General features: G+C 32.6%; 3 protein-coding genes across 5 annotated transcripts; 1 reads left to right on the top strand and 2 right to left on the bottom strand.

Annotated features, from left to right (window-relative positions):
- Window positions 1–559: 559 nt before the first annotated feature.
- LOC111684484 (probable protein S-acyltransferase 23) lies at window positions 560–3,121 on the bottom strand (the record flags this gene model as incomplete). The annotated part of the gene is made up of 3 exons (XM_023446664.2): window positions 560–1,178; window positions 1,239–1,730; window positions 1,787–3,121. Coding segments are annotated over 3 exons (2,019 nt in total), but the record flags the coding sequence as incomplete, so codon positions are not given.
- A 1,182-nt stretch (window positions 3,122–4,303) lies between these two features.
- Window positions 4,304–11,161, top strand: LOC111684478 (threonine--tRNA ligase 1, cytoplasmic). Of its 3 annotated transcripts, none has more exons than XM_023446654.2 (5): window positions 4,304–4,398; window positions 6,386–6,443; window positions 8,688–9,127; window positions 9,197–9,867; window positions 9,938–11,161. In XM_023446654.2, exons 1-5 carry the CDS (start codon window positions 4,345–4,347, stop codon window positions 10,851–10,853), a joined length of 2,139 nt encoding a protein of 712 aa, XP_023302422.2. In that variant the 5' UTR covers window positions 4,304–4,344; the 3' UTR covers window positions 10,854–11,161. The 3 variants fall into 3 exon arrangements, with proteins under 3 accessions (XP_023302422.2, XP_023302421.2, XP_046805792.1); XM_023446653.2 differs by having other exon boundaries at window positions 4,380–4,767; XM_046949836.1 differs by lacking the exon at window positions 4,304–4,398 and adding an exon at window positions 5,990–6,050.
- A 4,639-nt stretch (window positions 11,162–15,800) lies between these two features.
- LOC111684493 (ras-related protein Rab6) lies at window positions 15,801–17,563 on the bottom strand. Its single transcript, XM_023446672.2, has one exon. It carries the CDS (start codon window positions 16,894–16,896, stop codon window positions 16,270–16,272), a length of 627 nt encoding a protein of 208 aa, XP_023302440.1. The 5' UTR covers window positions 16,897–17,563; the 3' UTR covers window positions 15,801–16,269.
- Between the last annotated feature and the right edge of the window lie 1,267 nt (window positions 17,564–18,830).

The following is an 18,830-nucleotide window of genomic DNA, read 5'->3' as shown; positions in this document are numbered from 1 at the left end:
TTTCCTAATAAAACTAAATTTTAGATAAATTTCCCTTTTAAAGAAGTTTTTAATAAATTTCCCTTCTAAAGGAAATTTTTGATAAATTTCCTTTTTAGAAGAAATTTTTAATAAATTTCCCATTCCTTTTTAAACTGAATTTTAGATAAATTTCCCTTTTAAAAGATTTTTTAATAAATTTTCCATTTTTAAAAGAAATTTTCAATAGATCTTTCTTAAAGAAAAGAATTTTCAAAAAATTTCCTTTGAATAGAAAACTTTTGATAAATTTCCCTTTTGACGATGCTGTTTGATAAATTTCCTTTTAAATTTTAATTAGTACGATGTTTCCAACACAATTTGCATAAGTTTTCTTAAGTTAATCTTTTTTTGTTAATAAAAAATGCCTTAATTTCCCTTTAAAGGATATTTTAATGCAAAAAGAATAAATTTGACCTTAAGGACATTTTTAAGAAAAGGCTTCTCGCCTTTGCTTCAATCAAAGCTTTTATGCTATTGCCATAATTTTCCCTTTTAATTATAAGCCTTTAGCAATACGATTTCCTAAATCTACACTTAGACAAAAAATCTTTTTTTAATAAATTTTATTTTAAATTCTTAAAAATACATTAACAAGACATTTGCTAAGCTATAGTTGTAAAGATTATTAATTTTAAAAAAATTATGCTATATTTTGTGTATAAATATTTTTGAGATATCCATTCTGCTGATCTCGTTTATTGGAAGAGTATCTCTAAATACGATTGCTAAACATGATAAACAAGTTATGCCATAGATATCTTTGGTGCAGTTTATGTTTTTTTAGGATTAAAATTGTAAGCTTAAGATTTTTTTTAATTATAAAGCCAATATTTAAGGAAAACCATCTCCGTTACATCACTCGAATTAACCGATTTTCTTTATTGCTAATCCAAAGCCTAATATTATCCTCTGGCAGGCGGTAATTTACGGCGTCGTGCCTGATGGGCTCTATCCTAAGTTCTTAATCAAATGTTATCCTCCAAAAGAAGATCATTGTCATCACTGCGATCGGGTAGGCAAACAAAGAATTCCAAGAGATTAAGTATGGGACCACGCGAGAAAGGATTTTGATAGCGGCCACGTTTGTCACGCAAATAGGGATAACGTTTATAGTTGAACATTTCGTTGGTAGTAAGATTCATGCAGGCATGAAGAATCTGAACAAAACGCAATACAATATTATATATAAAACTATGTTAAATGGTTAAACAACTTACCGAAGTACAGGTTAAAATCCAGCCCAAACCACAGAACACAACAGCCTCGACCAGACCCAAAACATAGAGCAAAGTAAAACCTTCGATCATAACGCAATAGCAAGCGAAATAGATGGTAAAAGAACAATTAACCGCTACCGAAAGTACGAACAAGAAAAACCACATACGATTGCGTAGACCAACGCAATTATAAATAAAGGGACAGTGATGATCGAAATAGGCCACACAACGATTGCATACACGACAATGTTTAGCTCTCAGTGGCCTCAAGCAACGACAGCTATGACACAGACGTGTCAGTATAACATTACGCTTCTTCAGCTTATCGAAATACGGTATCTGTTTAATGGCTCGATAATAAGCATCTGAACTTAATGGTATATAGCCAGGATCACGACGATTGGCAATAATCCAACTAATCCACATAACAGCATTCCAATAGATGAAACAGTAATGAGAACGTCTTAGGATATTCCAAGTAATGGGAATAGCCTGTAATTTGGAGATTAATAAAAAACTTTAAATGCATATAACTTAAAGACCCTTACCCTTATCATGTACATGGGATAACCCCATAGTAAAACCGAGAATAAGAACAACAACAAGGGGCCTTTTGAGTCTCCAGCACCACCAAACAACCAACCCCAAATTTCCGATACCGAAGGCATCCAGCGTGATTTTTTCTTAACTTCCGTATACAATAGACGTACAATGTCTTGATGCTGATGAGCCTGAGCTAGCATAATGGGAGTTTTGCCATTTTTATCTCTAGGCTCTAAATCTAAATTGGATTTTTCACACAACAAACGCACACACGACATATTGCCTGACAAGCAGGCCAAATGCAAGGGTGTGGAACCAAAATTATCCGTTTTCTGCAATTCTACACCAGAGTACATTAACAAACGCATTAGATCAGCATGACCCTTATAAGCAGCCCAATGTAAAGCTGTATCGCCATTAATATCAGTCAAATGATTGAGAGCACCCATACCCAAAAGATATGCGGCAGTGGCAGTGCGTCCATACATACAGGCCACATGTAGAGGAGTTAAACCTTTAAAATCGGCAGCATTAACATTAACACCGGCCTGCAGCATAACTTGTACCACAGCAGCATGACCCTTACGACAAGCCCAGTGTATGGGACGTGGTCCTTGGGTACCCAAACAGGGCAAATCTATAGGAGCTGATCTTTCAATGAGATAACGCATCATTTCCACATTACCATTCAGAGCCACCCAATGGGCAGGTGTATAGCCATGACGGTCTCGGGCCGATAAACATTCAATGCCAAATTTATCCGTTAAATTCTCCACATCACTAACTTCACCATTTTTGATAATATCAAAAATATCATCCAGATGAGCCACTGTACCATCGGCTCCTTCAAAAATCAAGAGATTTTCATCTACCGCCTCACCTCTACGACCGGAAACTACACCACTATCGCCAGGTGCACCTCCAGAAGCATTCGAAACCACCAGAGAACCATTGACGCCATTACCCACATTTACCACATGCGGGGAGTGTGGTCGTCGAGGATCCACCTCGTGATCCGTGTGAGCAGCACTATCCTCTTCTGCCACCATATTACAGCTATCATAGTTCAGGGGCAGGGCCCAAACACTACGGGCCGTACCTGCCCCTGGACTTGGGTGAACTTTGCTGTGCTGCGTCCTGATGCCGTCGGTAGAAGCCACGTTAAAGAAATCGCTACGCTCCACAACGACGTTAGACGTAAATAACGTCGACGGTGTCGATACAGCAGCTGTTGATGGTGACGGTGATGTTGCTCCTCCAGTGTTATGTTGTTGGCTGTGGAGTAGCAGCAACGGATTTTCAAGTAAGTGTGAAATTTTGTTAGCTATTTTCTTAACCCGTCAATTTTAGAAATTATCTTTAATGCTTAATGTTAAAGCAATTTATTATTTTTGTTTTTCTTTAAAAAACGAGCATTTATTTTAAAATTCCTTTTTTCCCAAATTAATTTTGAGATTTTCCAACAGCAGCAGCGTTAAAGTGAAAAATTATGTCAACTTTTTCTTACAAAAAATCAATAATACACTTTGAAAAGAGAGTTTAATTGCTGTCTGTGCTCAATAACGGTTTGTTTACATCCTTTTGCTCTCAAACAAAAGGAAACGGAACATGTGCTGTAACCAAGAAACAAGGTGTGTGTGTGTTTTGTTTTTATTTCGCTATAAACTTCATAATGGTTGGCAATGCAAACACATTAATAAACATTATTTATAGTTAAAACTTTTAATTAAAAAAGTTATAATTTATCAATCTTAAACAAAATTATCTATTTAAAAAAATAAAACAGCAACAATTAATTATCCGTTGAATTATTAAGCTTTTAATCAAAACAACGCACTAATATTTGTATATATGCTAATTAGATTATACATATTTTGTTTTTAATTAAGCTCTTATCACTTATATTTTTTAACTGCAAATTTGCATTTTTTTAATCAGCTGGACCTTATCTGATGAAATAGAGTTTTCGCCACTAATATGTATAAGCGAAATAATATAAATTAAAGGGTAAGAAAATCATAAATTATTGGCTTAGTCCACAAACGATCCGGTTAATTTAAATACTTTTACAAAGGTAACTTAAAGAAGATTATAAATTCTTCTTAATGAATATTTATTTTTTTACATCCTTCACTTTCTTTAGAAGGTTATATAAGAACAGGTTTTGAAACCTGTTTTTATATGGAAAAAGTGTGTAGTAAACCATTGTTAACTTTAATAATCGTTTTCGTATAAGGCCCTTAAAGTTTTGATATCGTAGAAATCACCTCCATCGAATAATGCTTATTATTATGAACGATTTTTTTAATTTTAATTGTCCGGCTACAGGTCTCAAACATGCATCCCTCTAGAACCGAAAAGGAATCGTAGCATTTCATTATTTTTTCATTTTCTATTTATTTACCGTTAGATTGTCTAAATTTGCTACAAGTTGCCAACCAAAAAGAAAAACTCTGGCAACACACTGGTGTTGGGGAAAAAGCAACTCTGTTTTTCATGTTATTTATATTCTGCAAATTCTTTCCATTTTCGCTCTCTTTCTGTCTAGTATTGTTACGAAAAAATGACTGACAACGTGGTGACCGATCTTAAAAATTTGGATTTAAATAAAGAAAAGGCATGTTAAATAATACAATATATCAATAAATTTATAATTTAACTAATAAACTATTATAAAGTTATGAATAAATTTGTGCAAGTGTTAAATATAAAACAAAATAACGCATTTAAAATACGCTCACTAAGTAATAATAGTCAAAATTTACGTGCTCTATTGTTGAACGAAGAATACGGCTTTTTATCAAACGATTCTATAACAAACACCACCGCCGCGAATAAAATTAGCAGCAGTGATTCTATTATAAACTCAAGACAACTACAAGAACAACAGCAACTTTTACTGCGTCACCGGGAATTTTTACCGATTTTTAATAGGAATAACAGTGCTACTAAACCAGGACATTTCATAAGGCAATACGCTACTTTGGTTGGTGTCAAATTAAAGAAACAGAAAATTGTGTTATTTCCTTTATGTTTAAATGTGCTAATTTCTAAGAATTTTCATTAATCAATACATTTTTTTGTGAAAGCAAAAAAGTGCATGTGCCTGCAATGTTTATTACGTATGCTTTAAGAGAGATGAGTTGATAACTTTTATTTTTAGTGATGGTAAAAAATTAACGATAAATTTGATATGAAATAGAAATTTAGGTTATATTTATGTTGGTAGGAGAATTTTCCAATTGGCTGTTTTAACCCAGCAGTTCGACGGGACAGTCCCGAACTGACCATTTAACCTACCACTTGTGGTAGCCCGTAGCCACCTGACTACCCAGGTGACCAACCATTTTAACATGGGCTTGTCCTACGAGGAAGTCAATCGTCACTCTACACCCTACAAAGAGACAGTCAAAAGACGATTGCCTCCGCTCTCGCTTACAAAGGGGACACTAAAGTGACGACTGTCTTCATTCTCGTTTACAAAGAGTTTATTTGTGATGAAAGACCAAAAACATACGAATTGGAGTCAGCCAGGTGGTAAGATATTAATGGAAATAAAATTTATAAATTTCAAGTGTCTACTCTCTAGAATACTATGGAACAATAATGGAATAACCAGATGGTGGCATATTAGGAGAAAATAATAGTCATTTCTTCAAAAGATGGGTAGAATAACTACTTTCGGAAGTAAAAAAAAAACACTACTTTTAAGAGTATAATCTCTATGTTACTTGAGGACAGTAAAGAGTCGACTGTCTCCGCTCCCGCTTATAAAGAGGACATTAAAGTGACAAGTGGAATTTGACAGAACTGATATGAGAGTTTAAACCTTTTTAATGAAGACTCCAAGACACTGCCAAATGAATCCGAACAGAAAAGAAATGAATCTACTAAAATGTCTGTCGATTAGTTCTTAGTCTTGTCTATAGACTTTTCAAATGCGTAGAAAAAACGTATCTTCTACAATGATAAAAAATCGATATACTAAACAATAATTTACAACTCCTCTCTCTCTCTTCCATCAAATTTCATATCTGATATCACAATTAACCCATGTTATTGCATCAGTTTTTATTTGTTGGCATTTGCTTTATTCACATACTTTGTTTCGTACATTATATTTTACCAAAAGAAAAAAACAACAACAAAATTACCCCAACTCAGTGTTTAGTCATCTATACTGTTTCAAACAGAATACTCATTACAAGACAAATTTTCTTAAAATTTTATCTAAAGGAAATTAAATAAAAATTAAAAAAAAAAGAAATAGTATGTTGTTTAAAAAAATATACATTAACAAATAAAACCTTTTAACAAATTACTTTTTATAGAAATACCTATAAACAATTTATAAATAATATCTGCCCCACCACAAAATAACAACAAGCCACGTTTATAACAATTATTTGCATTGTTTTGATTTTGTTAAAAAAAATTTTGCTGTGATTGCGTTTACAAAAAAAAATTCAATAATTTTGTAAATTTTTTTTAATAAAATCCTTAAGTTATAAAATTTTATTGCTCTTTTAATTAAAAAATATGTGTTTTTGTAAAATAATTGATTTTTCCACTTTTCTAACATAATTTCTTTTTGTGTGTTTTAGGCCAGTAAGATGAAGAAGGAAAAGCAAAAGAACGTTCCAGCTGATACCGGTAAAAAAGGTGGGTGTATTTTTTATGTATTTTGTTTATTGATTTCAATGTATTAGGATTATGGTCGAAACTATTCAGGGAAACAAATAATTATCAGATTTAAACACGTGCAGTTTATCGAAATAGGTTTGTATGAATGTATGTATGCATGCCTGTGTTACGTATAATTACCATCTGGCCCATCTGAATTATCTCATAATAATCAAGTTTGGACAAATTGATTGACATGGTTATAAATACATAATAAGTTTGTATATTAACAAGTACATAGGTACACAATAAAGTCAAGTAGATAGTGGGACTCTATGGGCGAGTTTTTCTGATAAATATAATCTTCATTCTTTGGTTAAATCTGGTTTAATATATGTTTCGTGTTTTTCAGTTATCAATAAAGTTACATATTATCTTAGTTTAACTGAGTGTAATTGGCCAATTAAACTCAAGTTATAAGTGAGAAAACACAATTAACAAAAACAATAAAACAATGATTTCGGAAGAACAAAAACTTAATATTTTAAGTTAATTGCAATTTTCTGATTTGTTTTGTTTTATTCATTATTGTTTTAAATGTTTATTTAACATTTTTCCAAAATTTTTACATTTTACAAAAGTATTGTTTGCAAAAAACAGCTGTTCATTGTTTATGTTTTTGAGTGAAAAGTTGGCAATACTAACAAAATTAAGTGAGCTTAAATCTAAAACCGAAAAACACAAACATCGGTTAAAGTCCGTCTAAATTTGTTCCGAGTTTAATCTAACAGCAAGTTAAGCCTAGTTTAACTGAGGAGTAAGAAACCTGCCCTTAGTCTTTGATAATTTTGAAGGTATAAGATTATAAGGTAATCCAAGTCGAATTTCGTGATAACCAAATTTACAGTGTCGTGTGATGACAGCTATAGTTTTGCTGAGTTGAGTTCGGCTATATCTTAGAAGATTGTCCGTGCGCTCTTTATCAAGCTTAAGCCATATCTTCTTTGTTCAAGTACATGTTGGCTCATTTTCCCATCTTGCCTGTGAGAGTTCAAAAACCATATTTTCTATGAGTCATACCACATTGCATTCAGTCTGAATGCCCAAAAAGTCTGTCGGGATACAGTTAAGCAGTACCAAAAGGGATTTCATCGAAGTTGATCCTAACGATACAGTTATCAGGATCGACATTCTTTTTAAGACCTTGTCAAGGATTTTGCAATTTGAGTTTATATTTAGCGCATTCCACCAAAATGTAGCTCCATAGAGAGAATCGGCTTGATAACCTTGCTATGATGTTGGGTTTCCATGATAATTTACTATCAAGAATAACCCCTAAATATTTAACACAATCCGAAAGTGGGAGTTCAACTCCGTTTAGACGAGTCAGTTCGGTTTTGCTTGGATTTACACCCAAACCACTAACCACTATCGATACTCCATCGTCTTAGTATTCTGAGTGTATCTTTCAGCATCTGCAACATCATCTGCATAGGAAGTTTTATATCTCATGGAATCCAGTGTCTTGAGTAAACAGTTAATGGCAACATTCCACAATGTTGGGGAGAGAACACCTCCTTGGGGGGTACCTCTGTTCACCTTTCCCTCTATAACCCTTGAGATCGAGGCATCTGCATTAAGGTCTTGAAGAGCTGATAGAATTATGCCAGGTATTACATTGTTAAAAGCACCTTCTATATCCAGAAAGGCCTCTAATGTGTACTCTCCAAATTCGAGTCATTTCACTATGTGACCAACTAGACAATGCAGTACAGTCTAGTTGTGACTATATCGATTGACCAATTACACTCAGTTAAACTTAGATAATAAATAACTTTACTGATTTCTGAAAAACACAAAACATAGAATAAACTAGGTTTATCAGAAAAAACCCGACCTAAGTTTTAGTGAAGCGTTAAGTTCTTAAAGAAATGTTGATTTTTCGGTAAACTTTAAGAGAAAAGCCGGGCTTCTTTTGAAAAGTTATTTTAAAAGTATTTTTAGTAGGAAGTTGTGTTTTTAGTGAGAAGTCCAGGTTTTTGTTTATATGTTACGTATTTGTTGAGAAGTCGAGTTTTTGGTGAAAAGTTGAGGGTTTGATAAGAACTTAGTTATTTGATAAAAAGTTAGAGGATTTAATAATAAAGGATGACTTTTTTCTCTATTCAACAAGGACAAAACCCATATAATAGAAAAATTCGTAAATCCCTTTGAGGACTTTGCAAATTTAAGGATACAAACACTTGAAACTAAAATAGTTCTTCTTAATTACTATCATTACAGTCAAAGAACTTAATCCCTGGCCGGCATACATTGAAGAACGTAATGCTTTGTGGGAGAAATGTAAGGCTGAATATCAAGCTGAACTTGCTGCCAAGCCACGTGAAGCCATTAAGGTTACCTTGCCCGATGGTAAAGTGGTAGAAGGTACCTCATGGGAGACCACACCATACGATATTGCCAAAGGTATTAGTCAAGGTTTGGCCGATAATACTATCATTTCGAAGGTTAATGGAGAAGTATGGGATTTGGATCGTGTATTAGAGGGTGATTGTACTTTGCATTTACTCAAGTTTGATGATCCCGAGGCACAAGCTGTCTTCTGGCATAGTTCGGCTCATGTTATGGGTGAAGCTATGGAACGTATTTATGGTGGTCATTTGTGTTATGGTCCACCAATTGCTGATGGTTTCTACTATGATATGTATTTGGATGGTGAAGGTGTAAGTATTGTGTAAAAGAAATAATTCTTCTAAATTTTATAAATATTTATGTTTTGTTCTCTATTTCAGATTTCGACCAATGACTATCCCGTTATGGAGGGTTTGGTTAAACAAATCGTTAAGGAGAAACAGCCTTTCGAACGTTTGGAAATGAAGAAAGCCGATTTATTGGAAATGTTCAAGTACAATCAATTCAAGTGTAGAATTCTTAATGAAAAAGTCACAACTGATACTACCACTGTTTACAAATGTGGTCCACTTATTGATTTATGCCGTGGTCCTCATGTACGTCACACTGGCAAGATTAAGGCCATGAAAATTACCAAAAATTCTTCCACCTACTGGGAGGGTAAATCTGATGCCGAAACCTTGCAAAGAGTCTATGGTATTTCATTCCCCGATACCAAACAATTGAAAGAATGGGAGAAAATCCAAGAAGAGGCTGCTAAAAGAGATCATCGTAAAATCGGCAGAGAACAGGAATTGTTCTTTTTCCATGAATTGTCGCCTGGCTCTTGCTTTTTCCAACCTAAGGGCGCTCATATTTACAATACTCTAATGAATTTCATTAAGGGCGAATATAGAAAGCGTGGATTCCAAGAAGTTATCTCACCTAACATTTACAATTCGAAATTATGGATGACTTCAGGTCATTGGCAGCATTATGCCGAAAACATGTTTTCGTTTGAGGTGGAGAAAGAGACATATGCTTTAAAACCCATGAACTGTCCTGGTCACTGGTGAGTTGGAACTATATTTTCCTTATTTAAGAAGTTTTATTAATTTATATGTGTGATCTGTTACTTACAGCTTAATGTTTGATGTGCGCAATCGCTCTTGGCGCGAATTGCCTTTGCGTATGGCTGACTTTGGTGTTTTACATCGTAACGAATTGTCGGGTGCTTTGACTGGTCTTACACGTGTACGCCGTTTCCAACAGGATGATGCACATATTTTCTGTGCTCCCGAACAAATCAAAAGTGAAATGAAGGGCTGTTTGGACTTTTTGCGTCATGTTTATACCGTCTTCGGTTTCTCATTCAATTTGGTGTTGTCTACACGACCTGAAAAATACTTGGGCGAGTTAGAGCAGTGGAATGAAGCTGAAAAGGCTTTGGCTGAATCTCTCGATGAATTTGGCATGCCCTGGCAAGAGAATCCCGGTGATGGTGCTTTCTATGGTCCCAAAATCGATATTACCATTATGGATGCTCTCAAACGTGCCCATCAATGTGCCACCATCCAATTGGACTTCCAGCTGCCCATACGTTTCAATCTGAACTATGTAGCCGATGATGGTGAAAAGAAACGTCCCGTCATTATTCATCGTGCCATTCTCGGTTCGGTAGAACGTATGATTGCCATCCTTACTGAGAGTTATGCTGGCAAATGGCCCTTCTGGCTGTCACCACGTCAAGTTATGGTTGTGCCTGTTGGACCTCAGTTTGATGAGTACGCTAAATCAGTTAGCGATAAATTGCATGCTGCTGGTTTCATGTCCGAGGCTGATTGTGACGCTGGCGACACAATGAACAAGAAAATCCGTAACGCTCAATTGGCTCAATTCAATTTCATTCTTGTGGTGGGTGAAAAGGAACGTTCTTCGAATACCGTTAATGTACGCACCCGTGATAATAAAGTACATGGTGAAGTATCTGTCGATGATTTAATTACTAAATTACAAAAAATACGTGATGAATACATCACCAACGAGGATAGTTTCTAAACACTATTAGCATTCTAATGTTTTTGCAAACATTTTATTTATTACATTAAAGTAGACTTATTGAAAATTGGTAAAACAAACCAACAAAACAATTTGTATAACAAGTTTTACTTAAAATTGCATTAATTTTCCTTTTATTATTCTTTTGCATTTTATCAGTCACTCAGTACTTTTGTTATAAACTAAAAAGATTACAAATCAACCTGCCACTTGTTGGGTATGTTTAAATGAATGGTATACTTACACTAATGGTATTTATTGAAAATAAACAATTAATTAATTATTAATAAAGACACAAGAAACAAGCACATACTGCAGTTGTTATTTTCTCTGAATTCATCAGGGGAATTTTTTGGATTTTCAGATATCGGACAATTAAGGATTTCCCTTCCATTACCACTTCCTTTCTCTGTTCTCTTTTTGGAGAGAAAATCTCAATCTTCTCATATCTCTTCTCTTTTGTCTTCTTTTGATTTCTCCTTGTTCATTATTAAAGGAATTCACAATGGACCTTTGGGTCTCCGAGTGGATGTGCACGTTGGTAAAACAAAAGATCTTCACAGTTGTTATTTTAAGGGGTCAGAATCAATGTTAGTTTTCTATTTATACAAAACGTTTCCATATATCCATTAAAACAAAATATTTATTTAGATATCATGGACAATCTGAGCCAAAACCTGGACATTCGTTATGTTGTTGTAACAGCTAAAAACAATACAAGAGTGATACTACATTAAAGGCCTGCACATAACAACAATAATGCGACAATGTCGTTTGCTTATATCTGGTCCACACTAGGTATCTTTTGTTGAGAAACTTTTTCTTAATTCTCTTTTGGAGATTCAGAAACTACGTGTTAATTGCATTAGTTTGTTGTTGTACGAATGAGAAGAATAAGAAAACATAAATTTCAGAGTACGGGAAACTCCGTACCGCAAGCGAGATGAATGATATTCTTTTTCTTTCTCTCTCACGCAAAATCAAAAGTTTCCTAGTGTGGACCGGTGTATTTTTTAACCAATTGTCACATTATTGTTACATGCAACTTAAACTGGATGTTTTTATAAATTCATTCATCAAAGTGATGCATGGTTTACTGAGCAGTTGAATATATAGCATGGAATATAAATATCAAGAGGAGATTGATCACATGCATGGACAGAAGGCATTAAAACTGTAGCTCACGGTTGTGCGTGTGTATATACGATGATCCTTTCTGACATGGTGATACATGGTTTACTGAGCAGTTGAATATGTGGCATGAAATGTAAGTATCTTGAGGACATTGATAACATCCTGAACAACCGTTGGGAACGGCATGGTCTATGCATTGACAGAATGCATTAAACCTGTTGTTCAATCCCGATTATGGTTATGGAGGAATTACTCTTGTTTTCGGCTCCAGATTTTCTTTTGTGTTTATGAAGAATTTATCTCTATAAATATCGTTCAAAGCTGTCGTACTGATCAATTAGAACCTGCATATAACAGTGTGTGATCCCTTCTTATCAACGAAGTTCCTTTCTCACATGGACCTTATTCATAAATCTATTGGATAAAGTAATGCATGGTTGGGCGAGAAGTTGAATGTGTGGTATGGAATAAAAGTTTGATGAGAACATTGACCACATGCTGGACATCTGTTGAGAACGGCACGGTCCATGTTTATAGGTTTTCTTTTGTGTCTGCTATAGGCTGTGGGCGACTTTCAAGTACCACATTCATGCAAAATTATGTCGCCTCTATAAGTGTTGTTCAAAGTTTCCGTATACGAGGACTGATCAATTAGATCCTGCACATAACTACATTTGTTCCCTTCGTATATACAAAAATCTTTTCTGACATGCGTCGAGGGAGCATCCAACTGTGCGATGTTAAAGTTGGGATGATCCCTCCGGTGACATCCTAGGTGGAACTGTTTAGTCGAAATGACATTGTGTTACTTGCCCGGAAGGTGTTTCATTTCCTTGTTCCAAGATAGTTTAATAGCATTCCCCCAATAGTAGACCATAAGGCGACATTTATTAGGCAGTTTTGAATGTTTCTCTAATTGATAACCGAGAAGAACTTATAGTTTTATTTTCGACAGCAAAAATAGTTAGTTTTTTTTATTATACATACATATATCATTTTTCTTTAGTTTGTTTTGTGCGACACTGTATACATATTTATCTTATAAATATGTACCTATGTTACGAAAACTATTTAGTTCAGTAGAACAAAACATATTTCTTAACAAATTTAAAGATAAGATTATAATTGTTGATTCGAAATAGTTGCAATTAACATTTAATTTCAATTGAGCTATTATTTATTATTTGAATAAGAACGTTTGCTATTCATTTGTATAAAGCATTACACCATTTCCAATGCAAAAATAAAAATTATTTAAAATTTTAATTGATTTTTTAAATTATAATTGCAACTTTATTTTGTTGAAAGAAAACTCACTGAGCTTAAAGATAAAATAACGAGTAGAATTTCTATTAGACAAAGAAACACTTTTTTCTGTTGTTTTCAACAAATTAAGAAGATAATTGTGAAATAACTAATACGATTAACATAAACTCTACAAATATCAAGTGTTATTTGGCTTAACACACATGTTTCTAATAAAACTTATTTAAATAAGAAAAACAAAAAAAAAACACATTTAACTATTAACTTATAATTGTATTTTTAACTATGATGTTATTTTGACTAATGTATGATATGCAGACTATGTAGGTACAAATTTTATATACATACACATGTATGCTTATAAAAAAGTATTCATCGAACTATAATTTCATGAAACTTGTGGTTCTACTATTTAAAATAAATAATTTATTATACAATGTTTATAATAGGAATATATTTACACACAGTTTCTTTATTAGAATTATGCACTTTAAACGATGCAATTAAATTAGTTTTTAAATTATTTCTATTTTAAAATAATAGACTATTCTATAGTCCAGACTATAAACTATTCTATAGTCCAGACTATAGACTATTCTATAGTCCAAACTATAGACTATTCTATAGTCCAGACTATAGAATATTCTATAGTCTAGACTATAGACTATTCTATAGTCCAGACTATAGACTATTCTATAGTCCAGACTATAGACTATTCTATAGTCCAAACTATAGACTAGTCTACAATTTACACTATAAACTATTCTATAGTCGAGACTATAATGCGACTATATCGTTTGCTTAGAAGTGGTCCACTCTTGCAAACTTTTGTTTAGAAACTTTTTCTTAATTCTCTTTTGACTATAGACTTTTCTATAGGCAAGACTATTTTGAATTAGTTTTTATATTATTTCTATTTTAAAATAATAGACTATTCTATAGTCCAGACTATAAACTATTCTATAGTCCAGACTATAAACTATTCTATAGTCCAGACTATAAACTATTCTATAGTCCAGACTATAGACTATTCTATAGTCCAGACTATAGACTATTCTATAGTCCAGACTATAGACTATTCTATAGTCCAGACTATAGACTATTCTATAGTCCAGACTATAGACTATTCTATAGTCCAGACTATAGACTATTCTATAGTCCAGACTAAAGACTATTCTATAGTCCAGACTAAAGACTATTCTATAGTCCAGAATATAGACTATTCTATAGTCCAGACTATAGACTATTGTATAGTCCAGACTATAGACTATTCTATAGTCCAGACTATAGACTATTCTATAGTCCAGACTACAGAATATTCTATAGTTCACTATATAAACTATTCTATAGTCTACTATATAGACTATTCTATAGTCCAGTCTATGAACTATTCTATAGTCTAGTATATAGACTATTCTATACTCCTGACTTTGAATAATTCTATAGTCCAGACTATAGACTATTCTATACTCCAAACTATAGACTATTACATAGTCCGGACTATAGACTATTCTATACTCCACACTAAAGACTATTCTATAGTCTACACTATTGAATATTCCATAGTCCACACTATAGACTATTCTATAGTCCAGACTATATAATAGTCTATAGTCTGGACTATAGAATAGTCTGGAGTGTAGAATAGTCTGGAGTATAGAATAGTCTATAGTCTGGACTATAGAATAATCGAAAGTCAGGACTATAGAATAGTCCATATACTAGACTATAGAATAGTTTATAGACCGGACTATTGAATAGTCTATATTCTGGACTATGGACTATATAATATTCTATAGTCTGGACTATAGAATAGTCTATAATCTGGAGTACAGAAGAGTCTACAGTCTGGACTATAGAATAGTCTATGGTCTAGACTATAAAATAGTTTATAGACTGGACTATAGAATAGTTTATAGTGATATTCTATAGTCCAGACTATAGACTATTCTATAGTCCAGAATATAGACTATTCCCGACTATAGACTATTATATAATGCAGATTATAGTGTATTCTACAGTTCAATAGTCTAGACTATTCTATAGTCCAGACTATAGACTTTTCTATAGTCCAGACTATAGTCTAGACTGCTCAGACTAAAGAATAGTCTGAATATAGACTATTGTCTTGTCCGGACTATAGACTATTCTCTAGTCCAGACTATAGACTATTCTATAGTCCAAACTACAGATGATTCTTTAGTCCAGACTATAGACTATTCTATAGTCCAGACTATAGACTATTATATAGTCTATAAGAAAAAAGTTAAACCCCAAATATTTGAACAAGTAAAAATAAATAAATTAAACGATTTTTTTAAGAATGTTATTTTTTACTTTTTATTAAATTGTTTTTTTTTGAGTTTTTTTTATTATATATTTTTTTTACTTTATAAATAAACTTAATCATTAATAAAAAAGTGTTGTTGTGTTTAAAGATGAATGTAAAGAATTCGTGTTTTTTAAAGGGGATTTTGTAATGCGTATGGGTGTGTGTTGTAAAAGACTGAAAAATTTAGAATTTAGAGAGAAATCCTTGTTAATAGATTTTGTTTTTAAATTCAAAATTATTTGAAAAAATTAAAGCAAGCACACACACCTAAACGCAGCTACATTCTTAAATGTATTCCAATTATTTTCATGTTTTTTTTTTTGTATTTTGAAATATATGATTGGTTGTTGTTGTTGTTGGTTTTTGTTTTAGCTACTTTACTAATGAAATTAAGCATATTTTCTTTTTTAATAAACAATGTTTTAAATGAAAACTTTGTTTAGACAGTGTTGGTTTTGGTTGTTTCTAAATACTAATACAAACATTTTGAAATCATACTGTCATCATCATATGTTTTGTATTGTATTGATAATTTGGAGTTGTTTTTTTTTCTTAAATTTTTTCGTTTCTAAGTGGGACAGACAAATTGTAAATCGTTAATAAAAATGATTGGACAAAAAAATAATAATTAAGTTTTGTTTTCGTGTTTTTTTTCTTTTAGCGGAAATAAAAGTAAACTTAAATTCAGCAGGCACAGCCTCCTTCAGGATCTTTTGTTTCTTTTTGTGTATCTAAGGTTATTTCTTGCATGTCCTCCGAAGGTTTATTCTCTGTCGTTGAATCCATACCGGGCAGTGCGGCCGCTACACGTCTAAACAATTGCTTAACATTATAACCAGCCTTGGCACTTGTTTCAATAAACATGACATTTAATTCTTTGGCCTTGCGTTCACCCTCTTCGGTGGACACTTGCCGTTTGTCGGAGAGATCAGTTTTGTTGCCAACTAACATGATAATGACATCACTGCCGCGTTCGGTACGTACGTCATCGATCCATTTGGAGGTTTGATGGAATGAATTTGTATTGGTAATGTCATAGACGACTACAGCCACTGTGGAATCCCTAATGTAGGAAGGTATTAATGAACGGAAACGTTCTTGTCCAGCCGTATCCCACAATTGCAAACGTACCGTGCGATCTTCTAAGTACATGGTTTTGGATAAGAAATCAATGCCAATGGTGGCCTGATACGTATTATCGAAGCTGTCATACATGAAACGTGTAATCAGAGAAGTCTTGCCCACACTTTGTTCTCCCAAGAAGACCAATTTGAATTTACGCAAGGGATTGCCAAAATCTCCGGATGACATGTTTACAAAAAATTACGATTTACTAGTTGTATAAAAAATGTATAAATGCTTTTTTGTTACTCCTGGCTGCCGACCCTCTTATCTTTGATTCCCTTTTCGGCCGTTTCTTTCTTTTTTTTTTTCTATTACCAATTAAGTTTTTCTACAATTTAATTATAATTTTCCAGTTGTAATTACATAGAGAAGTTTGCTGACCTCTTCTTTGGCAATTATTGTTGTTGTTGCTGTTGTATTTTTCTTGTCTCTGTGGAATTGTTACAAAAAAATATAAGGTTTGACGTTGCTTGAAGTTTTTTGTAGCAGAGCAGAGCTGGGCTGGGCTATTTGCTTCTTTCAGTTCGTTCGATATTTTTTTCGCCTGCGTATGCTTTTTGGTGTCTCACTGTGGATGTATTTTTTTTTGTTCAATTTTTTTTTTTGTAAAAAAATCTTGTTTTGGTTGGCCTTTTGCTAGTATCTTTCACTAAAAATTTTTAATTTTTCTATAATATAAATTGCACTTATTGTTTTTATGTGTAAATTCTTGTTTATTTCAGTTTGCTAATTAATTTTTTTTTAATAAATTAATTCAGCTTAAAAATTGACAGGGCAAATTACAGATTCTCACAAATTTTTTTTCACTTTTCTTTTGCACTGCTTTCTAACTGAGTCACCACCGCTGATGAAGTTTTGCAACCGATTTTTGTTAGTGTGCACGGCAATACCGACATTGCATGCCATCTGCTACGTGTGATGTTGCCACTTGGTCAAAGTGCTGCCGAATAATGTCAAATTTATTCGGTGTTATGAGATTAGTTCAATGGTAGCCATTCGTATGAAAATGGTGGAAATAAGCGAAAAAATACAATTTGAAATTTATAAATCAAATTATTGAGAAAGAAATCAATTGAAAATTGTAAATCTGATTAATTATTTTTCAAAAAAATAAGTTTGTTTGTCCTTGCGAATATATACACCATTTTCAACAGTAATTCAGAAAAACTCAATTGTAAATGAGATTTTCCATTTGAAATTTAGAAAATTCCAATTGAAAATGGGATTTTTCACTTAACATTTAGAAAAGATCAATTGAAAATGAGAATTTTCACATATAAATTAGAATACATCAATTGAAATTGAGATATTCCATTTGAAATTCAGAAAAGAATAGTTAAAAATGAGATTTTTTATTTGAAATTCGGAATACCACAACTGAAAATGAGATTTTTCATTTGAAATTTAGAAAATTTCAATTGAAAATGAGATTTTTTATTTGAAATTTAAAAAAATCAATTGAAAATAAAATTTATCATTTGAAATCCAGAAAATCGTATGTGTTTATTTTATTCAACCTTAATTTAAAATTAATTGTAATGAAAAATCTCATTTTCAATTGAATTTTTCTAAATTTCAAATGAAAAATCTAATTTTAAATTGGAATTTTCTGAATTTCAAATGAAAAATCTCATTTTCAACTGTTGTATTCCGAATTTCAAATAAAAAATCTTATTTTCAATTGATGTTTTCTCAATTTAAATTGAAAATTCTCAATTTTAATTGGCGTTTTCAAAATTTCAAATAAAAAATCCCATTTTTAATTTATCAATTTATCAATCAATTTATTTACAGAAATTCTTATTCCTAGTCCCGCGAAGCTTTAATAGCTTGTCTGCAGGAATGTTTTTCTCTGAATTTCAAACTAAAATCTGAATTTCAATTGATATTTTCTGAATTGAAAGGAAAAGTTCTCATTTTCAATTGAAAAGGATGTAGTCCGAGTATTTATATAATCTCGAAGAATAATGAAAATATGATAGATGTTATAGTCTACTTTCAGACTCATAAAATACGCTTTTTTCAAATTTTGCAGTCCTTCTAAATATGTTGTGTATAAATAATTTAGCGCAATCATTACCGATTCGGCCAACATCTGGTTTCAGCTTACATATAAAGTC

Source organism: Lucilia cuprina, chromosome 2 (genome assembly GCF_022045245.1).
Source record: "Lucilia cuprina isolate Lc7/37 chromosome 2, ASM2204524v1, whole genome shotgun sequence".
NCBI classification, from domain to species: domain Eukaryota; kingdom Metazoa; phylum Arthropoda; class Insecta; order Diptera; family Calliphoridae; genus Lucilia; species Lucilia cuprina.
This window is presented reverse-complemented; position numbering and strand designations above follow the sequence as displayed.

Excerpts from the sequence above, each read along its gene's own strand:
- LOC111684478 (XM_023446653.2), top strand. The coding sequence starts at position 4,462 with ATGAATAAATTTGTGCAAGTGTTAAATATAAAACAAAATAACGCATTT. Across the intron at positions 9,128-9,196 it reads TGTATTTGGATGGTGAAGGT|ATTTCGACCAATGACTATCC; the intron begins GTAAGTATTGTG and ends TCTCTATTTCAG. Across the intron at positions 9,868-9,937 it reads ATGAACTGTCCTGGTCACTG|CTTAATGTTTGATGTGCGCA; the intron begins GTGAGTTGGAAC and ends TGTTACTTACAG.
- LOC111684493 (XM_023446672.2), bottom strand. The coding sequence starts at position 16,896 with ATGTCATCCGGAGATTTTGGCAATCCCTTGCGTAAATTCAAATTGGTC.